Below are 21105 nucleotides of genomic sequence, written 5' to 3'. Positions count from 1 at the left end.
GAGTTTATTTTCATTTATAACTATAAGAAATTAACATTGTAATTTTAAAGGTGGAAAAGACTTTTGTTCTACTTTCATATACATCACAGCATCAGTAATAGAGATCCATACAGCACAAATTGACTATTTAACTTTTTAAGCATTTTCTCAGTATATGGATTAAAATAAAATTTTTCTACAAATTCCAGTAGTAAACTAGTAATTAGTAAAAATCTGAATTATTAATATATTAACTATTAGGTTAAAAATTTTTTTATTAAGTTATCAATTTTTACTTTATTTGATAACTAAAAACAAAAAATAGATCATGTAACGATTTATTTTACCTAATTTTAAATTTAAGGTCAAAATGATGTTTTAAAACTTAAAAAATATTTATAAACAGGAAATATGTGATGGAACTAGATTTTCCTAATTACCTTTCAAAAAATATAAGACAATTAAAATATTTATAAATTAAGAAAATTTTATTTTACATAATTATTATTGTTTTCTAATTTTTTACTCTATTAAATTACTCTTTTTTTTAAAATTCAATTTAACAAACATAATTTACAACAAATTATAATTTAAAAAAAAAACATAATAAAAAGTTTAAGATGTGGTTGTTGAGTGTTGACTGAAATTTTAAAGCTTATCTCATACGCTGAGATGAGCAGAGGCCAGAGAGTCTGAGTGAGACCGAGAGAGAGGAGGGGACTCGGAGGAGCCTCAAAGCTTCGTGCGACGACTGGCGGAGGGCTGGCTGGTGGTGGCGAATGCGACGACTGGCGGAGGCTGCCGAAGGGCTATCGATGATTCCAAGCTCCGTGCGAAGACTGGCAAAGGGCTGGCTGGTGGCGGCGAGTGCGACTACTGGCGGATGAAGCTGCCTTCGGCCACTCTCAAGCTTCGAAAAACTTAGTTAGGATCAGGATTCAGGAAGGCTAGACGAAGGCTGCGAAGATGAGTAGATCTGCTCAGGCTTCGAAGAAGTGAAGGCGTGAAGCCTTCTTATTGCTTCGGCGACTCGGCCAACAAAATTTCAAGGTAAGTTTTTTTGCTCTTTGAATGTTAGATTTAGTTAGATTGAATGGCAGATGGGTGGTTGGGACTCGGGAGAGGGGGAAAGGAGGGCTGCGCAGCAGAAAGGAGATTCTGCAAGCTGTCGGCATGTAATGGTCCGTAACGGACCGTTATGGAGTGTAACGTTGGGGTAACAGCCGTTACGGCTGTGAATTTTTTCTGAACCGCATTATCGGCCCGTATCGGTTTCGGAGCCCTTGATTTACGTTTCGTATCGGCCGTTACGCTACGTAACGGACGTTATTTAAAACCATGATCAAAAATGAAAAGAGAGCGATACAAAAACAACATAGTGAAGTGCTAGAGAACATACACAAGAAATACTAGCCGAAGAAGTACTTAGAAATACTAATACATAGACGAAAGTGTTAAATAGCACATAAATGAAATACATCAATCAGAAGCTTCCATAGACCCACTTTCTTCTTCTTCTTCTTCTTGTTCACCAGATTGCTCAGCAGATTCATCATCACTAGCAGAGCTGATATCCATTTGAGATTTGCCTTTGGAAGAGCTAGCCAGATGTTGCTCAATCTTGTCAACACGTTGAACAAGGCTTGAACAATGAGTTTCCACAGTAGAAACCTTCTCCCTAAGTGTACCAAGTCTAGATTGCATTCCATCACCGAAGGTCATATAGTGATTAAAAAATGGAACGAACCAAGAAGGAGTTTCTAGGTTAAGCTGTATTGAAGAAGCTGGCATGGAAGACTAAGGTGGTGGTACAGATGAGGTGTGACGATGTCCCTTGTGAAACCACCCTTGAGGAGAGTGCTTGTATTCCATTCGCTTAAGAATAGTATCCAAAAAGATATCATAATGGGCTTTGCTAGTGAAGTTAAACGATGGTGTGAGAACATTGAAATGAGAAAATACCATATTTAACATCCCAGCATATGGTAGAATGACACGAGGGACATCAACTTTCATAATGATCCATTTGAGAAGTAAACTTAGAAGATCTAGCTTTTTACCTTTAAGAATACACCACATAACGAAACAATCTAAGAAGGAAATATGATCATGAGAGCCAGAACATGGTAGGATATTATATGTGATAAGTTTGTGAAGGATTAAAGCTTGAAGATTGAGTTGTTTGTAAAGTGGTGGATGCCCAAAGGAGATAGGTGTATCAGTTATTACTAGGGGTAAAAACTCCTCTGGAGTAAATCGTTGGGACATTATCCATTGTTTCTCAACAATGTGAACCTCAAAATCTCCTGATTTGACTCGAAAATTTTTTTCCAAAGATATGGGAGTAAGATGAATATTTTGCCCTAGAAGATTTGTTTTGATCCCATTTTCAAACCTTTCCATGTTAGCATAGAAAATCCGAACCACGTTTGGATAGTACCCTTTTGCTTGATACGTAATAAACCATTCCCACCCAATTTCCTTAAAAAGATCCATGATTTCAGGAAAATCAGAATTGAAGAATGTAACATCAAGGATTTTACCTAGAATGGGTTCGACTGAAGCGATTTAATTCCTATAAAGTTGCTTAGCATGAGGAGTTACTAACCACTTCTCTACTTCATCATTGTTAATCCTTGTGGAGGAGGAGGAACCCTTGTTACCAACCGATTTGATCCGTGGCATGATTGTTTTGAAGAAAAAGGCTAACAAACCCTAGGTTTTATTCACGATTTGATGTGGAGGGTAAGTTTGATGCATGGTTTCAGGCTGATTTGGAAGAAAAGTTTGTGTGGAAAAGAGTAGGAAAGAGGATTTCCGGAGAGAGAGGAGAAGTAGCAGGCGCCTAATGGAAGTTAGAAAGACATAAAACAGGATTTTAAACCCTACCCACCGCGAGGCAGTCGCCTGCTAGGATAAGGCAGGCGCCTGTCAATCAAAAAAACTTGAAAGTCAGTAGCCTGGTAATCGCCTAGCACCAAGGTGGCAGTCGCCTGCCAAGCAGAGAATTTTTTTAGTTTGCTTCTTGTATATGCATTATTCCTAATTTTCTTCTAATGAATATGAATCGCTCTTCAGAGAGTGGTTTTGTGAATATGTCTGCTAATTGGTCATTTGTATTTACAAATTCTAACATTATATCTTCGTTTTGCACATGATCTCTCAAGAAGTGATGTCTTATGTCAATATGTTTTGTTCTTAAGTGAGATATCAGATTTTTTGAAATATTTATGGCACTTGTGTTGTCACATTTTATTGGAATAGTTTGATATTGAATTTTGAAATCTTTTAGTTGTTTCATATACAATGTTTGGGCACAGCAACTCCCTGCTGCTATGTATTATGCTTCTGCTGTGGATAATGCCACAGAGTTTTGTTTCTTTGAAGACCAATAGACTAAAGAGTGTCCTAGAAAATGACAAGTTCCACTCGTGCTTTTTCTATCTATCTTGCATCTAGCAAAGTCTACATCAAAATAGCTTATCATTTCAAATTCAGTTCTCTTTGGATACCATAAACCTAGTTCAAGTGTGCCTAGTAGATATCTAAGAATTCTTTTAACTGTTGATTGGTGTGATTCCTTAGGAGTTGATTGGAACCTAGCACACATACATACGCTAAACATAATATCTGGTCTACTTGTTGTTAAATAAAGTAAGCTTCCTATCATGCCTCGATAATGCTTGGTATCTACTTGTTTCCCCTTTTCATCCTTGTCAATACTAGTTGAGGTACTCATGAAAGTTCCTCTAGGTTTACTTTCTTCCATATCAAACTTCTTTAACATGTCTTTAATCTATTTAGTTTGATTTATGAAAGTTCCATTTTTTGCTTGTTTGATTTGTAACCCTAGGAAGTAATTTAACTCTCCCATCATGCTCATCTCAAACTCTTTTTGCATAGACTTAGCAAATTCATTACACAAATCCTCATAAGTAGCTCCACAAATAATATCATCAACATAAATTTGTACTATAAGCATGTCTTTGTTTTTGGTTTTTATAAATAAAGTATTATCTATTTTTCCTCTTGAAAAATTGTTTTGAATTAGGAATTGCTTAGTCTTTCATACCAAGCTCTAGGAGCTTGTTTCAATCCATATAAAGCTTTTGTTAACTTAAATACATGATCAGGATTTTTTGAATTTTCAAAACCTGGAGATTGTTTTACATATACTTCTTCATTTATATATCCATTTAAGAAAGCACTTTTTACACCATTTGGTATAATTTGAAGTCCTTATAGGCTGCATAAGCTAAAAGCATCCTAATTGCTTCCATTCTTGCTACGGGGGCAAAGGTTTCATCGTAATCAATACCTTCTTCTTGATTATAACCTTGTGCTACTAGCCTAACTTTATTTCTTATAACTATCTCATTTTCATCCTTTTTATTTCTAAACATTCATTTAGTTCCTATGATTGATTTGTCTTTGGGTTTAGGTATAAGTTCTCACACTTGACTTCTTTCAAATTGATTTAGTTCCTCTTGCATAGCTATAATCCGAGAGTCATCTTTTAAGGCTTCTTCAATATTCTTGGGTTCATCTTGAAATAAAAAGGCATAATGGTTGCAAATATTTTTCAATGAGGCTCGAGTGGTTATTCCTTTTGAAGTTTCTCCAAGAATTTGTTCTTTTGGATGACTTTTAGCATATCTCCATTCTTTAGGTAGTTCTAGATTTTTTACAATGTTTTCATTTGAAGTTTCATTATTATTTTCCTCTTTTATTTCAAGATCTTCTTCTTTTTGTGGAATATCTTCTCTTTCATCAATCTTAATTTTATTTTCATTATTGTTTGACTCATCAAATGTTATGTGTATTGATTCAATGATAGTAAGAGTTATTCGATTATAAATCCTATAGGCTTTGCTATTTGTAGAGTAGCCTAAAAAGATACCTTCATTAGATTTTGCATCAAACTTTCCTAAATCATCTTTGGTGTTAAGGATAAAACACTTGCATCCAAATACATGAAAGTAGGAAATATTAGGTTTTCTACCTTTCCATAGTTCATACGGTGTTTTGTCTATACTTGATCTTATAAACACCCTATTTACAATATAACATGTTGTATTTACAGCTTCAGCCCAAAAGTATTTCGGTAAGTTATTTTCGTTTATCATTGTTCTTGTCATGTCTTGTAGGGTTCTATTTTTTTTTTTCTACAACTCCATTTTGTTATGGAGTTCTAGGTGCTGAGAAATTATGATTTATTCCATATTCATTACAAAATTTATCAATATATTTGTTTCTAAACTCCCTACTTTGATCACTTCTAAAATTTGTTACATTATAGCCCTTTCATTTTGTAATTTCTTACATAAGGTGATTAACATGTCACAAGCTTCATCTTTATTTGCTAGGAATAATACCCAAATGAATCTTGAATAATTATCCACTATTACAAAAGCATATTATTTTCCTCCTAGGCTTAAGGTTCTAGTTAGACCAAATAAGTCTAGGTGTAATAGTTCTAGGGGTCTTTTAATAGATATATACTTTTTCTTTTTAAAGCTTGTTTTAACTTGCTTTCCCTTTTGGCATGCATCATACATCTTGTCTTTTATGAATTTGGTATTTGGTAATCCTTTTACAATATTTTTCTTTGATAATTTGGATAATAGGTCCATGCTAGCATGTCCTAATTTCCTATGCAATAGCCAACTTATTTCATTCATGGCTGCCAAACAAGTTACGTTTTGATTCATTAGATTCTCAAGGTTTATACAATAAACATTATTTATCCTATGAGTTATAAACAAGATTTTATTTCCTTTGGGATTTTGGATAACACATTTTTCTTTCTTAAAAGTTATTTAAAACCCTTTGTCACTCAATTGACTAATGTTTAAAAGATTGTGTTTTAGTCATTCTACTAATAACACATTATCAATAGTAATAGATATTAACTAATGTTTAAAAGATTGTGTTTTAGTCATTCTACTAATAACACATTATCAATAGTAATAGATATTAACTAATGTTTAAAAGATTGTGTTTTAGTCCTTCTACTAATAACACATTATCAATAGTAATAGAAGGTTTTTTACCTATTCTCCCGATGTCAATGATCTTACCTTTGGCATTGTTGCGAAGGTGACATGTCCTCCATCCTTTTGTTTTAGAGAAATAAACTTGGTCTTATCGCCGGTCATGTGTCTTGAACACCCGCTGTCCAAGTACCACTTGTCCATTGACGATGTTGTTCTAAAACATACCTATAATGGAGGATTCATTGTGTTAGTCTTTGGAACCCAAATTCTTTTAACTTTCTTTGTTTTGTTGTTAGTTCCATTATTAACTTTTCATTCTCCTTATACTTTAACATACTTCCTTTTTAGTGGGCAATCAAACATTACGTGACCTTTAGTCTTGCACATATAGCAAGTAGTGTGTTCATGTTTGTTGTTTGAGAAAGTGCTAGCATAGTGCTTGACTTCCTTGACGAAGTATCCCATGTATAATTTCCTATTCTTTTTATTTGTTTTACCATTACATCCTATTCCTTCTTTATTCCCATGTAGCCTTTGCTGTCCAATCATCTTTTCAAAATTATCTTTACCTTTTGTAAAGTTATATATAATTTTTTCTTTATCCTCCACTAATTTCTTAAGTTCATTCACTTCTAAATCCTTTTTATTCAAGTTTTCTTTATGAGTTTTGCCTAACTCTTGAGTTACTTTACTTACTTCCTCCTCTAACTTCTCAATACAAGAGTCTTTTTCTTTTTCAATGGTTTTGAATAATTCAAGTTGCTTCAATAGTTCTTTATTTTGATCCTTCAAAGTTATATTTCTCTTGGAAATTTTTATGAATCTTTTATGCAAGGAGAACAATTCAACTTGTAATTCCTTGTATGAGGCCATACTATCACATGACTCATCACAAGATTCATTGCAAGATTTTGTTGAAGAGTAGTAGGAATTTACCTCTTCATCATTAGCCATGAAGCATATGTTTGCCATCTCTTATCCGCTTGATTCGTTTTCTGTTTCACTGGAGCTCGAGTCATCCCAAGTGGCCTTCATAGCTTCCTTCTTTTTTTTCTTGTCTTTCTTGAGCAATGGGCAGTCCAATTTGATATGCCCTTGTTTCTTACAGTGATAGCATATTGGAGGTTCATTTTTACTTTTATTTTCTTTTCTACTTGATTCTCCTTTTTCAGTTTTCCTTTTGTTGGTCTTTCCAGGAAATCTTTTATTCCTTCTATAAAACTTACCTAGTCTCTTAGTGATGAATGCTAATTCATCTTGATCTAAGTCACTTGTTTCACTTTCTTCTTCACTTGAGCTGTGGCTAGATGCTTTTAGTGCAATAGATTTCTTATGCTTTGGTTCAGGATTTCTTTCTTTTAGAGTCATTTCATAGGTAAGGAGTGAACCTATGAGTTCATCTAAGGAAGTGGTCTTAAGGTTTCTTCCTTCGGTAATTGCTGTAGCTTTTGGTTCCCATATGGAGGGAAGGCCTCTCAAAATTTTCCTAATCATTTCATAAGTGGTATAAGTTTTTCCTAAGGCACTTAAGGAATTGATTATGTGGGTGAATCTTGTGTACATACTTGATATGGTTTCATCTGGATTCACCTTGAATGCTTCATATTCGTTTGTTAACATGTCTATCCTATTGTCCCTAATATCAATAGCTCCTTTATATGTGACTTCTAATTTGTCCCATATTTCTTTAACTGTTTTACAAGCCATGACCCTATTAAATTCGTTAGCGTCTAAAGCACAATACAAAGCATTTATAGCACTCAAATTTATTTGAAGCATTTTATAATCTGAATCGATCATATCCTTTTTCTCTTTTGGAATTTGTTTTCCATCTACTATTTTAGTAGGAATAAGGTCTCCATCCAAGACTACTTCCCATGCTTTTCAATCCATGTGTTGAAGGTAGATTTGCATTCCCTTTTTCCAAAAGGTGTAGTTGTGTCCACAAAAGATTGGTGGACGAGTTGAGGATTGGCCCTCTCCAAAAGGAGCTACTCTTATATTTGCCATTTTAGATTTTTTATAGCTTCTTGTTAGGAATTTGCTATAACTAGTCTCTGATACCAATTGAAATTAGGATAGCTTCCCAAGAGGAGAGGTGAATTGGATTTTTAAACTTATATTCTTTTTAATACTTTGTTTTATATCAACAATCACAACAAGTAAACACAAAATCAATTCAACCTCAACCAATCAACAAGATAATCAAAATCTTGATCTTTGTATCAATAGCCCTGTAATAAATTGTAAAGCACGCTGAATTTATGAAAGCCCTGTGTTATTCCAAACTCACACTTCTTCTTTGTGTTTAGTTTTTAAACAAACTTTCAGATTAATAAGTTTAGGATGATCAACCAACGTAGTCCCTTTCGGTTTCCGCAATCAATGTTGATCAAGCCAAAACAAATTATCCTCCGGTCTATTTAACAATCATACACTCAGAATTTAATAATTTAAAGCATACACGCAAGTTGTAAGTATTGCTGAAAAATAAAGAGCAAGAAAGAGAGACAAAGCTTTTACAAGGTTCGGCTTATACCCAGCCTACGTCCTCGCCTTTGACAAACCACCAAAGGATTCACTAGTTCAGTTCCATTGATGGGTGGAACAGTATCGATCACAATCACTCCTTCCTTTAGGCTAGAGCCTGCATCTCCAAACGATATTCCCTCGTTCAGTCTAACGATTCTACAACCTTGAATCGTCTATAAACAAGAACAAAGATAGAGAAAAATTCGAGTGCAAAAGACACTCTCACAGCAGAGTAGACTAGTACCATGGTTTTAAATAACGGCCGTTACGTAGCATAATGGCCGATACGTAACGTAAATTAAGGGCTCCGAAACCGATACGGGCCGATAATGCGGTACAGAAAAAATTCACAGCCGTGACGTCTCCATAACGGTCCGTAACGGCCGTTACCCCAACAATACACTCCGTAACGGTCCGTAACGGACCGTTACATGCCGACAGCTTGCAGAATCTCCTTTCTGCTGCACAGCGCTCCTTTCCCCCTCTCCCGAGTCCCAACCACCCTCTATCATTCAATCTAACTAAATCTAACATTCAAAGAGCAAAAAAACTTACCTTAAAATTTTGTTGGCCGAGCTGCCGAAGCAATAAGAAGGCTTCACGCCTTCACTTCTTCGAAGCCTGAGCAGATCTACTCATCTTCGCAACCTTCGTCTAGCCTTCCTGAATCCTGATCCTAACTAAGTTTTTCGAAGCTTGAGAGTGGCCAAAGGCAGCTTCATCCGCCAGTAGTCGCACTCGCCGCCACCAGCCAGCCCTTTGCCAGTCTTCGCACGGAGCTTGGAGTCATCGATAGCCCTTCGGCAGCCTCCGCCAGTCGTCGCATTCGCCGCCACCAGCCAGCCCTCCGCCAGTCGTCGCACGAAGCTTCGAGGCTCCTCCGAGTCCCCTCCTCTCTCTCGGTCTCACTCAGACTCTGTGGCCTCTGCTCATCTCAGCGTATGAGATAAGCTTTAAAATTTCAGTCAACACTCAACAACCACATCTTAAACTTTTTATTATGTTTTTTTTTTAAAATTATAATTTGTTGTAAATTATGTTTGTTAAATTGAATTTTAAAAAAAAGAGTAATTTAATAGAGTAAAAAATTAGAAAACAATAATAATTATGTAAAATAAAATTTTCTTAATTTATAAATATTTTCATTGTCTTATATTTTTTGAAAGGTAATTAGGAAAATCTAGTTCCATCACATATTTCCTGTTTATAAATATTTTTTAAGTTTTAAAACATCATTTTGACCTTAAATTTAAAATTAGGTAAAATAAATCGTTACATGATCTATTTTTTGTTTTTAGTTATCAAATAAAGTAAAAATTGATAACTTAATAAAAAAAATTTTAACCTAATAGTTAATATATTAATAATTCAGATTTTTACTAATTACTAGTTTACTACTGGAATTTGTAGAAAAATTTTATTTTAATCCATATACTGAGAAAATGCTTAAAAAGTTAAATAGTCAATTTGTACTGTATGGATCTCTATTACTGATGCTGTGATGTATATGAAAGTAGAGCAAAAGTCTTTTCCACCTTTAAAATTACAATATTAATTTCTTATAATTATAAATGAAAATAAAATCAAGTTATAAAAAATAATGAAAATATCTTTTTAAAGATAAAGGAATATATTTTTTTGTAATAAAATATCTAATATTTTATAATTTTGTTTATTTAAATATAAAAATAAATTAACATTACTTATTATTTTTAATCAAATATTATATTTTATTTTTACGTAATAAGTATTTGAAATTATAAGGACTATTTAGTACTTATTATTTAATATTTACTAAATTACTAATTATAATATTATTCCTGTCATTTTTTTAACAAGGTTGTAACTTTATATTTTCTCTATGTTTTGTGTAGAGATCATCAAATTAAGTCTATCAATATGTCACGTGATAGAGGAAATGAGAACTTACCTAGTGAGGATATTGGATGACATTTTGGTACTGCCGTGAACGGTAATAGACATGTTATTATGGTAAGTTATGTGGGAAGATAATTAAAGAGGGTATTACACGCTTGAAACAACACTTGGCACATAAAAAAGGTCAAGTAGCTGGATGCTCAAATGTGACCATACAAGTCAGAGAACAAATGATGAAACATCTACAACAGTATGCTGAGATGAAAAGAGATAAACAAAAAAGGCAAGAAGAAGCAAAAGCCCAAATTAGAGGAGATTTTGAGAATTTGTGCGATGAAGAAGACTTGGAGGAAGAAAGTATCAGATTTGCTCGATAAGAAAGCATACGATCACAGCAACAATGGGAAGGAAGAGAGACAAAGATTTCGAACAAGAACATCTAGAGGGGGTAATATTTATGAAGAGGGAGGTGGCTCTGGCAGTGGTGCTACCAGTGGTTTCAATAGAGCAGGAGCTCGATCTTATAGTGGTCGAGAAGCTGGAGGTAGTGGACGACAATGGATCAATCCTGATGCCCCTGAAGCTAGACTAAAGGCAATGGATCCTATTTTAGAAAGAAGCAAGAGTGCGAAACAACCAAAAATCAACACTAAGTTATTGAAAGGTTTAAGAAGTAAATTAGGAAAAGCAGTTGAAAAAATTCCTAATTTATAATCGGATTCCAGCGAATGTAGCTGACTCTCCATTTATGCAGCCTATGCTTGATATTGCTGCAAAGGTTGGAAAGGGGGTGAAGGGTCCATCACCCTATGAGATATCTGAAATTTATTTGGAGCAAGAGTATCAAGAAATGAAAAATTATATAGCTTCTTTTGCGGGAATTTAGAAGGAGAGAGGTGTAACCCTTATGTGTGATGGTTGGTCTGAACCAACTAGAATACACATTATAAACTTTTTAGTTTATTGCGATAGAGGCACCGTGTTTCATAAATCAGTTGATGCCTCTGATGTGCCAAACAGAACAGCTGAATATTATTTCAGGTAATTTTCTAATTTTAATTGTATATGCAAATAGTATTATGAACTTGCATGTTTTTAATTAAATAGTAGTAATTATTGAATCTATAATTTTATTTCAGATTAATGGACGAGGTGGTTGAAGAAATTGGAGAGGAGAATGTTGTCCAAGTAGTGACTGATAATGAAGCTGCAATGAAGGCAGGAGGAAAATTATTAATGCAGAAGAGGCCCAATCTCTATTGGACAGCATGTGCAGCTCATTGCATAGACCTTATTCTTGAAGATATTGGTAAGAAAAGTAACGTGAAAAAGGTCTTAGAAGATGCAAGAACAATAACCTCATTTATTTACAACCACACATGGACAGTGAATTTCATGAAGAAATTCAAAAATAATAGAGAGTTACTTCGCCCTACCATCACTCGATTTGCCACAAATTTCATTGCTTTGGAGACTATTACCAGGCATAAACAAACATTAAGGGAAATGTTTACATCTGATGCTTGGAAAAACTCAAGGTTTGGGATGGCAAAATCAGGCCCAGCATATGATTCAAAGAAAATTATCTTAGGCAAAGAGTTTTTGCAAAAGGCCTCTGATATAATTAAAGTGCAAGAACCCTTAGTGAAAGTTCTTAAATTGGTTGATGGTGATGAAAAACCAACCATGGGCTTCATATACGAGGCAATTGATAGGGCGAAGTTGACCATTCAAAAAGATTGCCGGTTTTACAAAGACTATTGAAAAATTATTGACAACCGGTGGAGTTTTCAGTTGCACCAAGATTTGCACGCTGTTGGTAAGTATAAATCAAATACAATTTTTTATTATTTAAACTTTTAAATTATGCATAGTTGCATTACAAAACTATTGATTAATATGTTTCTAAATTTAATTGTAGGGTATTTTTTCAACCCACAATTTCTTTATGGTGCTCCACCCTCTCCTGAAGTGGCTAGAGAAGTCATGGATGGGGTTAAAAAAGTGATAACTAAGTTGGTACCCGATATAGATACTCAAATTCGGGCTATTAATCAAGTAAGTATTGGTTCCATTAAATTGAATAATGAATTGTTCTAGTATTCTGTAATATTTTCAAGAATAATTATTAATACATCTAATTAATTAATTATATTTCACAATCATCTTTTTTTAGTTGTTGCTATATCGAGATAGGCAGGAGACTTTTGGAACCCCGTTGGCTCAAAGGACAGTGAAACAAACAAATCCTGGTAAATATGGCTATATAGCTAAATAATGGATGAATGACTCTATTTTCTCTCTTTATTTTCAAATTTGACTATTGAAATATACACTATACTAACATAAAACTCTTTTTAATTATTCATGCAACTGAATGGTGGATTCATTATGGCTTGTGTGCTCCTGAACTCTAAAGAATAGCAATCAGAGTTCTTAGTCAGACCACATCAGCTTCGAACTGTGAGCGTAATTGGAGCACCTTTAGCCTCATCCATACGAAAACAAGAAATAGATTAAAATACATGAGATTACAAAAACTTGTTTTCGTACATTACAACGTGAAGTTAAAGTTAAGACGTACAATGAGAAGAAGCCAACGAAAAATTGAAGAGGGTTTCAATCCTATCAATTTGAACTACATTTTCGAAGAAGATGATCCTTTAAGTCAATGGTTAGAGGAGAGAGACACCACTACTCGACGGTCAGGACAATTCAAATTAGTTAAATGAAGAAGTTGGTGGTACTACAGAAGGAGGTGATCAACCACCAATAAACGCGCATGATGATTCAAGTTCAAGCCCAGAACGTACACAAAGTGATGACAATCTTGGTTTGAGCCCACCAAGTGATGATGATGGTAATAGTAGTGCTGGAGCTGGGGTTGGGGGGGTGGCAGTGGTAGTGGTGGAGGCGGCGGTGTAGAATATAATTATGGATAGGACACAGGGGCATCATTTGCAAGGGATATACATCCTTCTGATCCTTATGGACTACATGACATACCTAAAAATTATGATTTGGGTATTCCTCCAGGGAACCAATCTTCGCAACCCAGGAGAATGAGTGCTCGTGGTGACCCTAGTGATTCTACTGAAGATTCATATGGTGTGGTTCGTAGTTTTGGCGACTTTGGTTTAGATGGTTCATCATCACAATCATATGGATCTCATCCAGCATATCCACATTATGCATCTCGTGACTCACATTTTTATCCTAGTGGAACAGGAATCTCAGGATCTAATGAGTTTTCTTCTACACACTACCCAGAGCCAGCCCCTGCCCCAACTTATGGACATTATTCAGGAGGATTTTCACCACCAGTACATTTTCAAGAGCAACAACGAAATGACGCAAACTTGAGTTTATTCAACTATGTATGTCCACAAGGATGGGGATATAATTTCCCATCCCAATCTCAAGATACAGATGCAAATTATGAAGATCCTCCACGTCATTCTTTTTGGTGGTGACATGTGTTATGTTATAAATTTGTAATATTGTATTCATGTATTTTCAACTATTTATTGATATTTGATATTAATCACTTTTTAAATTCATGTATGTGTAATGTGTATATTGAGTATCGACTCTATTGATTCATTTTTAGTAACTTTATGACTTTAATTAATTGATTCTTACATTTCTACATCTTTTTACTCATTAAAGTAATATAAACTATAAAAAAATATATTTTTTTTTGTAAACAGCGCACTAAAATTAATATAAAAATCATAATGTCTATTAAAAAGCATTTGTAGGTTGAATGAAAGCCTTCAAAATTCATTAAAAATCATGTATTAATGGATTTCATGCTTATTTTTCGATTTTGGCATGGTTGTGCATGCGTGAAAAAAATTCACGACCGTTACGCCCGCTTCCCGTTACGTAACACCTGCGTCTCCCGCGACCCGTGACACCTGCGACCGTTACGCGACGTTACCCGTGACCGCAATTTCGAACCATGATTAGTACAACAATCAGCACATGAATACTTCAAAGTAAATCAAATATAAAAGGATTGAAGCTCGATACTGAATTTAGATCACCAAATATCTTCCAAGTATTGAAAGATTCAGACTTTGAAAGCTTTACTTCGGAGTTTGAATCAACAGCAACTCAGTATTTGAAGTTGGATGAACACAATAGAGTTTGAGAGCTTTTTGAGAACTTTGATTGCTGAAAAATTTCTTGGTGTTCAAAATCTTTGAAGTTTTGGGCTATTTATAGATGTTTAAAAGTAATTTCTTGCCCCCAAAGTTTTCTTGAAATAATCCTCAAGTTTTTCAAAATAGTAGTGCCCAAAAAATTCATTTAAAAAATCTTCCCGTTGGAAATTTTTAAACCAACGTTCGAGTGGCAATCGCTTGCCACGACTTGGCAGTCGTCTGCCATAAAAAAAACTTAAAACACAGAACACTAGCAGTCGCCTGCCAGAACTCAGGCAGTCGCCTGGCATGACCATCCAGGCGCCTGGCTGTGCTCAGGCAGTTGCCTGTCACCCTACTGCCTCTTTGAAAATATTCATTTAATTTGGGCAGTCGCCTGGCAGAAGTAGGTAGTCGCTTGGCCCTTCTGTTTTTTTTAAAAAACTTATATTTATTTTTAAACCCTTCTTTCCTTTGGTTTGAAAATCATACTTTAGGGTTTTTACTTAAAACTTTATCTCTAAGTTTCTTTTGATTTTATGAGAGCTTCAATTCAGTTTATATTTGTAGTTTAGTTGAAGTACTTACATACAGACATCCTTAAACTCTATTTCTTTAATCTTCAAGTAAGTTCTTATTCTTCTATCATCTTTGAGCTTCTAATCATCTTTCTTTCTTGATCTTTTTGAATCCATAAACTTTATCATCCTTTTGAGCTTTGTCACTACCTTTAAGTTTTACCTTTTTCCTGAAAAATTTTCACTTGAAATAAATCATATTAAACATATCATGATTTGTTGTCATCAAAATAAGAATTGTAAGTCTTGTTAGGTCAACACTTTTAAATAGAACAACCTTTCTCTCCAAATTGTCCTATGAATGAATGGTTGTAGAACATTCAGTTGATGGATGATCAAACTCTTAGCATTGTGTAAGCAAACCAGTCCTCAACTCTGTCCTTCACAGATGACCACCATCGACCAAATTTATTTTTTTTAAAAGAAGAAGAATTATATTAACATCAGAACCAGATAGTACAATGAAGGGAGAACAAGATGTTCTCCCAAGAAGAGTGTGAAATGCAGCCAAAAAATTACAATTACAGCTTAAGATTACAGAAGTAATTACAAAAGCACACCGCCAATACAGCCCATTGGGCAGCAGCAAACCCTTAAAGAATCCGAAAGTGTGGACCCTAATACTGCTCTATGCCACAACGAAAATGGGGCTCTTATGCGATCATTGACCAAATTCATGAGTGACAATAATAATTTCATGCAAACAGATTCATTCAAAATGTTACAATCATGGAAGTTGAAGTCTGTCATATTTTTGAAAATGGTGGCAACCAGCACAGCAATATGATAGCTGATCCAATCACAGCCACCACATACATTACATGACAGAGACCATGTCCCTAAATTCATTGTTTGCATTAGCGAAAGTGTGAAGAACATACAGATTCACATGCTTTAATCCCAAAATCCAACATATTATTGCTTTAAATTACAAAGTAAATTTCAATACATATAAACACAACATATACTACGAGTCTACGAGCATGGAACGTTATCTTAGTACTAGGAGTCTAAGAATTGGTTGCTATTGGCCAAAAGCATGTACTTGCTATTTTCACTACTTTATTGATGGTAAAAGAAATTAGAACTAAGAGATCATACATATAATGAAATATAAAAGATAGAATCTTCATATTTCAAAAAAAAAAAAACAAACAATAAATGAGTAACTTTATAATGTGCTTTGATCCCCATATTTGGTGTAAGAAATATTCAAATTGAGGAGCTTACAATAAGGTTAGATTTATTTGAAAGCTAGTTATTAATGAAATGCATACTAAATGCTAATGTAAATAATCCTACAACTGATTCTTTAAATAAAAAGGCTAATGAAAATAAACAAACTTTACATTGAGTTTCTCAGTTTTATTATATGAAGAGGTAGAAAAAAAATGCAAAAATAAAAAAAGGATCACAAATTCTTTTAGGCATTTAGAGTTAGTCTGCCAATATAGCCAGCTGTAACAATCTGAAGCAGCCCATTGCAGTTCGCAATGACCAGATGTGAATCAGGAGGCCACTGAGATATAGCCCTCTATCAATCATTCAAGCCACTGATACTGTTATGTAACTGCCAATGTACATTGATTTTAAATTTACGATTGATTTTCAAAAACCTGTGATAATTATCTAAAAAATCTTTAATATTAACCGAAAATTGTGTGCCACAAAATTTAATCAATTCAACTTAAATGTGGTCAACAAGTTTAACGTTCAACTAATAGAGCACAATCAAACAGACAACAAATAACTGTGGTTAGTGGCAAATGAAAAAGACACCCAACATTTTAATTTGTTTCACATGCTGGTAACTTTCAAAGAGATTCTGCCTTATATTTTTCTTACTTTCATTTCAACATCTCATAATTTGTTGTTCTCTATGTACTTATAATTCCACAAATGAAAATTCTCACTATTTTGAGTGGCTAAAAAACAGAGTGGTAGATGAGTCGTTTTGGTTGGGTCTTCCCTTCATCATTATTTTGGAGTTTATTAAAAAACTTACACCAAGCAAAGTTTACCATCAACTGTCCACCTTGTGGGGGCACCTGCAAATGCAATAAAGCCCTTGCCCCATTGTTTCTGGATTTACAATGCCATTTAAAACTGATAATTTCATGCGACTCATGCCTGTACAATATCCTAAAACTATCTCATTAATGAATCATTAGACTCTGGAATGGCTTATTTGGCTATGGAAATAGCCTCATTTATTTCTTATGAAGTACTAAACTATATTATTTTTATTGAATTTGCGGTTGAGTTGAGCAATTTATTATCCAACCAGAATCTGTTACGGGGTTTTTGCAAAGCTTAGGGGTTGTTGGTCAACATTTATGTTTTCCATGCCCTGTTTTCATTGTAGTACAACAAGGAAACACTGATCAAAACTTAGTTGTCTACATTTTCGCTCTTGTTGTTGGATGTGGTAAAAACTGTAAATGAGATTTTATGATTTTCAGTTATTTTGTTAGCCTGTTGTATTCTCTACTTTAATATCCAGAATTTACTTTTTAAGGATAAAATCATTCTATACACAATTTTAAATAAAACACTAAACAAAATGATAGAGTGAATTTAAAATATAACTAAAATAAAATGTCCATAAAATTTTTTAAAGTTTAAAAAAAATAAAAATATTTTAAAAACATTTTAGCGTTTTTCAATGGTCATATATAATAGAATTGTTCTTGGACTTGGAGCACTGAAAAGTGAGTTTGAAATTATAGTAGTTAAGAAAATAATTATAATCAATTTCCATATTAATTTTAATATTTTCTAATTTATAGTCCTTTGCATTTTCATTACTTTAATCATATTTTTATTGTTATTTGATTCAAAGGAAAAAAAGAAATGAAATGCCTTAAATTGGGTTTTTAATTTGTTTTAGTCTCAAAAATATAAACCAAATCAGTTTTAAATTTTTTGTTTTAAATTGGGTTTTAGTTTTCATTTCCTGTTTTTATTTTCATAATACTTGACATAATAACAGAAGGCCCCTCACTTTATGCTATTCTTGTATCATATCAAATTTGACTCATGTTTTATGCAAGCACTTCTCATTTTAAGTAAGAAATAGAAAGTATCATCCCATGGATATAATGAGGTATAATTAACCATTAGATGATATTAAATTACTGAGGAAATCTATTATCAAATGTGGGATAAGGATCCCTTATTCTGCAGATCAAGCGTGGCCTTGAGGCACAGCAGAAGAATAACTTGCTAAAGATGTTTTAAATTTTAAGAACCCCAAATGACATCATTTCAGAACATGTAGCAACTGAATGCATAAAACGATGCCCATATTCACTAAAAGACTATAATTACAGCTCTAAAATGGCATCAAATTCAAAAACCAACATCAACTGGAAAACAAAAACAACAAAAACAAAAAGCAAAAAAACAAATAAGTACACGGAACAGTTAAACGAATAAACAAAACAAAAAAAAAATTAAAGAAATGAATACCTGGGAAGAATCCGCATGAGAAGAATAAGAAGGAGCTGAGGAGTGAAACTTGCGACTGAAACTGTTCCCAACGACGCCGTTTAAGCACTTGGCAACACTAACACTCTCCGCAGCCCCATCAACAACGCACGGCCGCGAGGCGAAGCCGCTTGTGCCCGACAGCTCACCGGCACGCGAGGGGACGGGCCGAGCGCGACGAAGGGCAGCGGAAGAGGAGATTTCGGATGCTCTAACGGCGGCGAGAACCGGCCTGGCGAGCCTGGAAGTTCGTCGAGTCGCCATGGGAGAACAGCAGGTGACAAGCTACGTTTCGTCTGGTTGATAGCGGTTTGCTTCTGCTTTCTTTTTGCTTTCTGTTTTCTATGCTTCCGTTTCGGCCGTTTCGAAAATCTTCGTGGCAACATTTGGGGGTTTCGGGAAGCTTGGGGAAGAGGCAAGCAGACATTCGGATTTCGGAAGTACCAAATGTGTGTAGAAGTTTGTGGGTCAGCCTCGTTTAGAATCTGGGTTCTGGATCCAAGCCTCATTTTCTTTCGGACCTGGACTTCGGAGCATGGGCTTGGGTTGGGCCCGTACATCCTCAGTGTGATGTAAGCCTTCCAAAGCCCACTCGCATATACTTACTCCAAGTTGGGCCTATCAAACTGAGATTCCGGCACCTCGGCCCACCCATTTGATAGACAGGAATCACAGGTCCAAAATGTATATACTAGTAAAAAGATCACTCCACATTGACCCAGCCATTTGATAGACACGTGTCGAGGATATGTCCTAGCAAAATCTTGGGATTTATGAAGATGGTTTGAGTTTTAACTATGCGAAATGCCTTTTATAAGATAAATATGTGAGGTTAGTGAATCAAAGTGAACTAACCAAAGTTGGATACAAAACCATTACATTTGGTATTAAACTCCCCTGTGATACTATCATGTGGGACTCGGTAAAGAAGAATCTGACGAGAGCGTCAAAGGGAAATGTTGGGCTTTGTAAAGATGGTATGAATTTCAACCATAATAAGTGCCTTTTATAGGACAAATTGTGACACCAATGTGCCAAAACGGATAAGACTTCAAAAGAATTAGACCCAAGACCGTTACAATTAGCCAATACTCATGTCTAGTTTTTTGTGTCTTGTTAGGGTCATAATTTTAAAATAGGTAAATTTCAATAATACCTCTTAAGTTTTTGCAATGTGACACTCCACCCTTTGTGTTTTTTATTTTTAAATGACATAATTTTAATAAATTAAATTGGATGCCTTAGTGAATCGAAGATATGTTCGATTCTTGAATTGATCGATTTAGTCAGTCTAATAACTTTGAATCAACCACATAAAAAAAAAAAAAAAAAAAACTATTATTCCAAAAAAAAAAATTAAAATATGTTTTAAAATAAAAATTACTAAATAAATCATAAAAAAATTTTCATAATTATAATGCTACAAGATGTTTGTTAGATGTAATTTTCATAAAAATTTAATGATTAAACACATCATAAAATAAATAAAACAAAGTTCGATATTTTTAAATTCAAGTGGCCTATCAAATATAAAGTTTATAAAAACTTAAACTAAAATTTCAAAATTCATACTTTACAAATTAAAATTGAATGTTAGTTATTCTATTTGTAAAAAATGTGAATGCAAAATTGATAAGCAAAACTCAAACTTATATTAATTTATTGACCTTTATTCAAGGCAATTCTCCTATTTTTTCTAATTTTATTCAAGCTACTATTTTACTTAGTGTGGTAGTATTCAATCAAGCCCGAAAAAAGTGAGTTCCAATTCGATTAACCAACTGATTTGAGTCAAATTTTAAATTATATTTTATTTTCTAAAGATATATTTAGTCATATAATTTGCATGGAATATATATATATATATATATATATATATATCAAATATTTTGGAATAATATAATTATCTAAGTATTTTTTTTCAATACTCTTGGTATTATTTATTTGTTTTTCATATATTTTTAATTTTTTAAAGTAATAACTTAATTATATTGTCATACTTATGTCAACTGATTGTCCCAAACTAGTAGTTAGATATTCAATTCACTTATAAGCTCAATTTTCAAAATATATTTATTTAACTTAATTTTTTCTAGCTTAATTTATTAAATAAATGTCATTTTCTTAATTCCTCTTATCAAAATCGAATGAAGGGTAATATTGTCATTTTTTAAGGATAAAATTTTATTTTTCATTAGGTTTAATGGTTGATTAATGATCAACTAGCGAAAGATTTATTTTGTCAATAAAATTAAATCTCAAAATTTTTTGATAGTTTTTGAAAACTCAGGAATGGACTGTTATATTCAAAAGAATCAGAAGGTGTTGCTGGGTTTTGCCCTTTTAAAATTCAAACTAGTAACTAATGGGACTCAAGCTGTCTCGCCCCGAACCCTGAAATGGGACTCAAGGGTGAAAATGTAATCTAACCTGTCCCTGTATCTAATAAAACATCCAAAAATACAGTACAATGGATGAGGGTCCGACCTTGTGGGGTTCCTAGGC

General features: G+C 33.8%; 1 protein-coding gene across 2 annotated transcripts in view; it reads right to left on the bottom strand.

Annotated features, from left to right (window-relative positions):
• LOC131152005 (chaperone protein ClpB4, mitochondrial) overlaps positions 1 to 19053 on the bottom strand; it is an 82099-nt gene extending 63046 nt beyond the window's left edge. The window contains exon 1 of one of the 2 annotated variants that reach the window (XR_009135810.1): positions 18583 to 19032. Coding sequence is in view for 1 of the 2 variants with exons in the window: in XM_058103557.1 (XP_057959540.1) it covers positions 18583 to 18864 (282 nt within the window). In the remaining variant the exon portion in view is untranslated. Of the gene's footprint in view, positions 1 to 18582 lie in introns of both variants that reach the window. The other variant, XM_058103557.1, reaches the window with a different exon arrangement.
• Between the last annotated feature and the right edge of the window lie 2052 nt (positions 19054 to 21105).

Source organism: Malania oleifera, chromosome 3, assembly GCF_029873635.1.
Source record: "Malania oleifera isolate guangnan ecotype guangnan chromosome 3, ASM2987363v1, whole genome shotgun sequence".
Classification (NCBI taxonomy): Eukaryota; Viridiplantae; Streptophyta; class Magnoliopsida; order Santalales; family Ximeniaceae; genus Malania; species Malania oleifera.
This window is presented reverse-complemented; position numbering and strand designations above follow the sequence as displayed.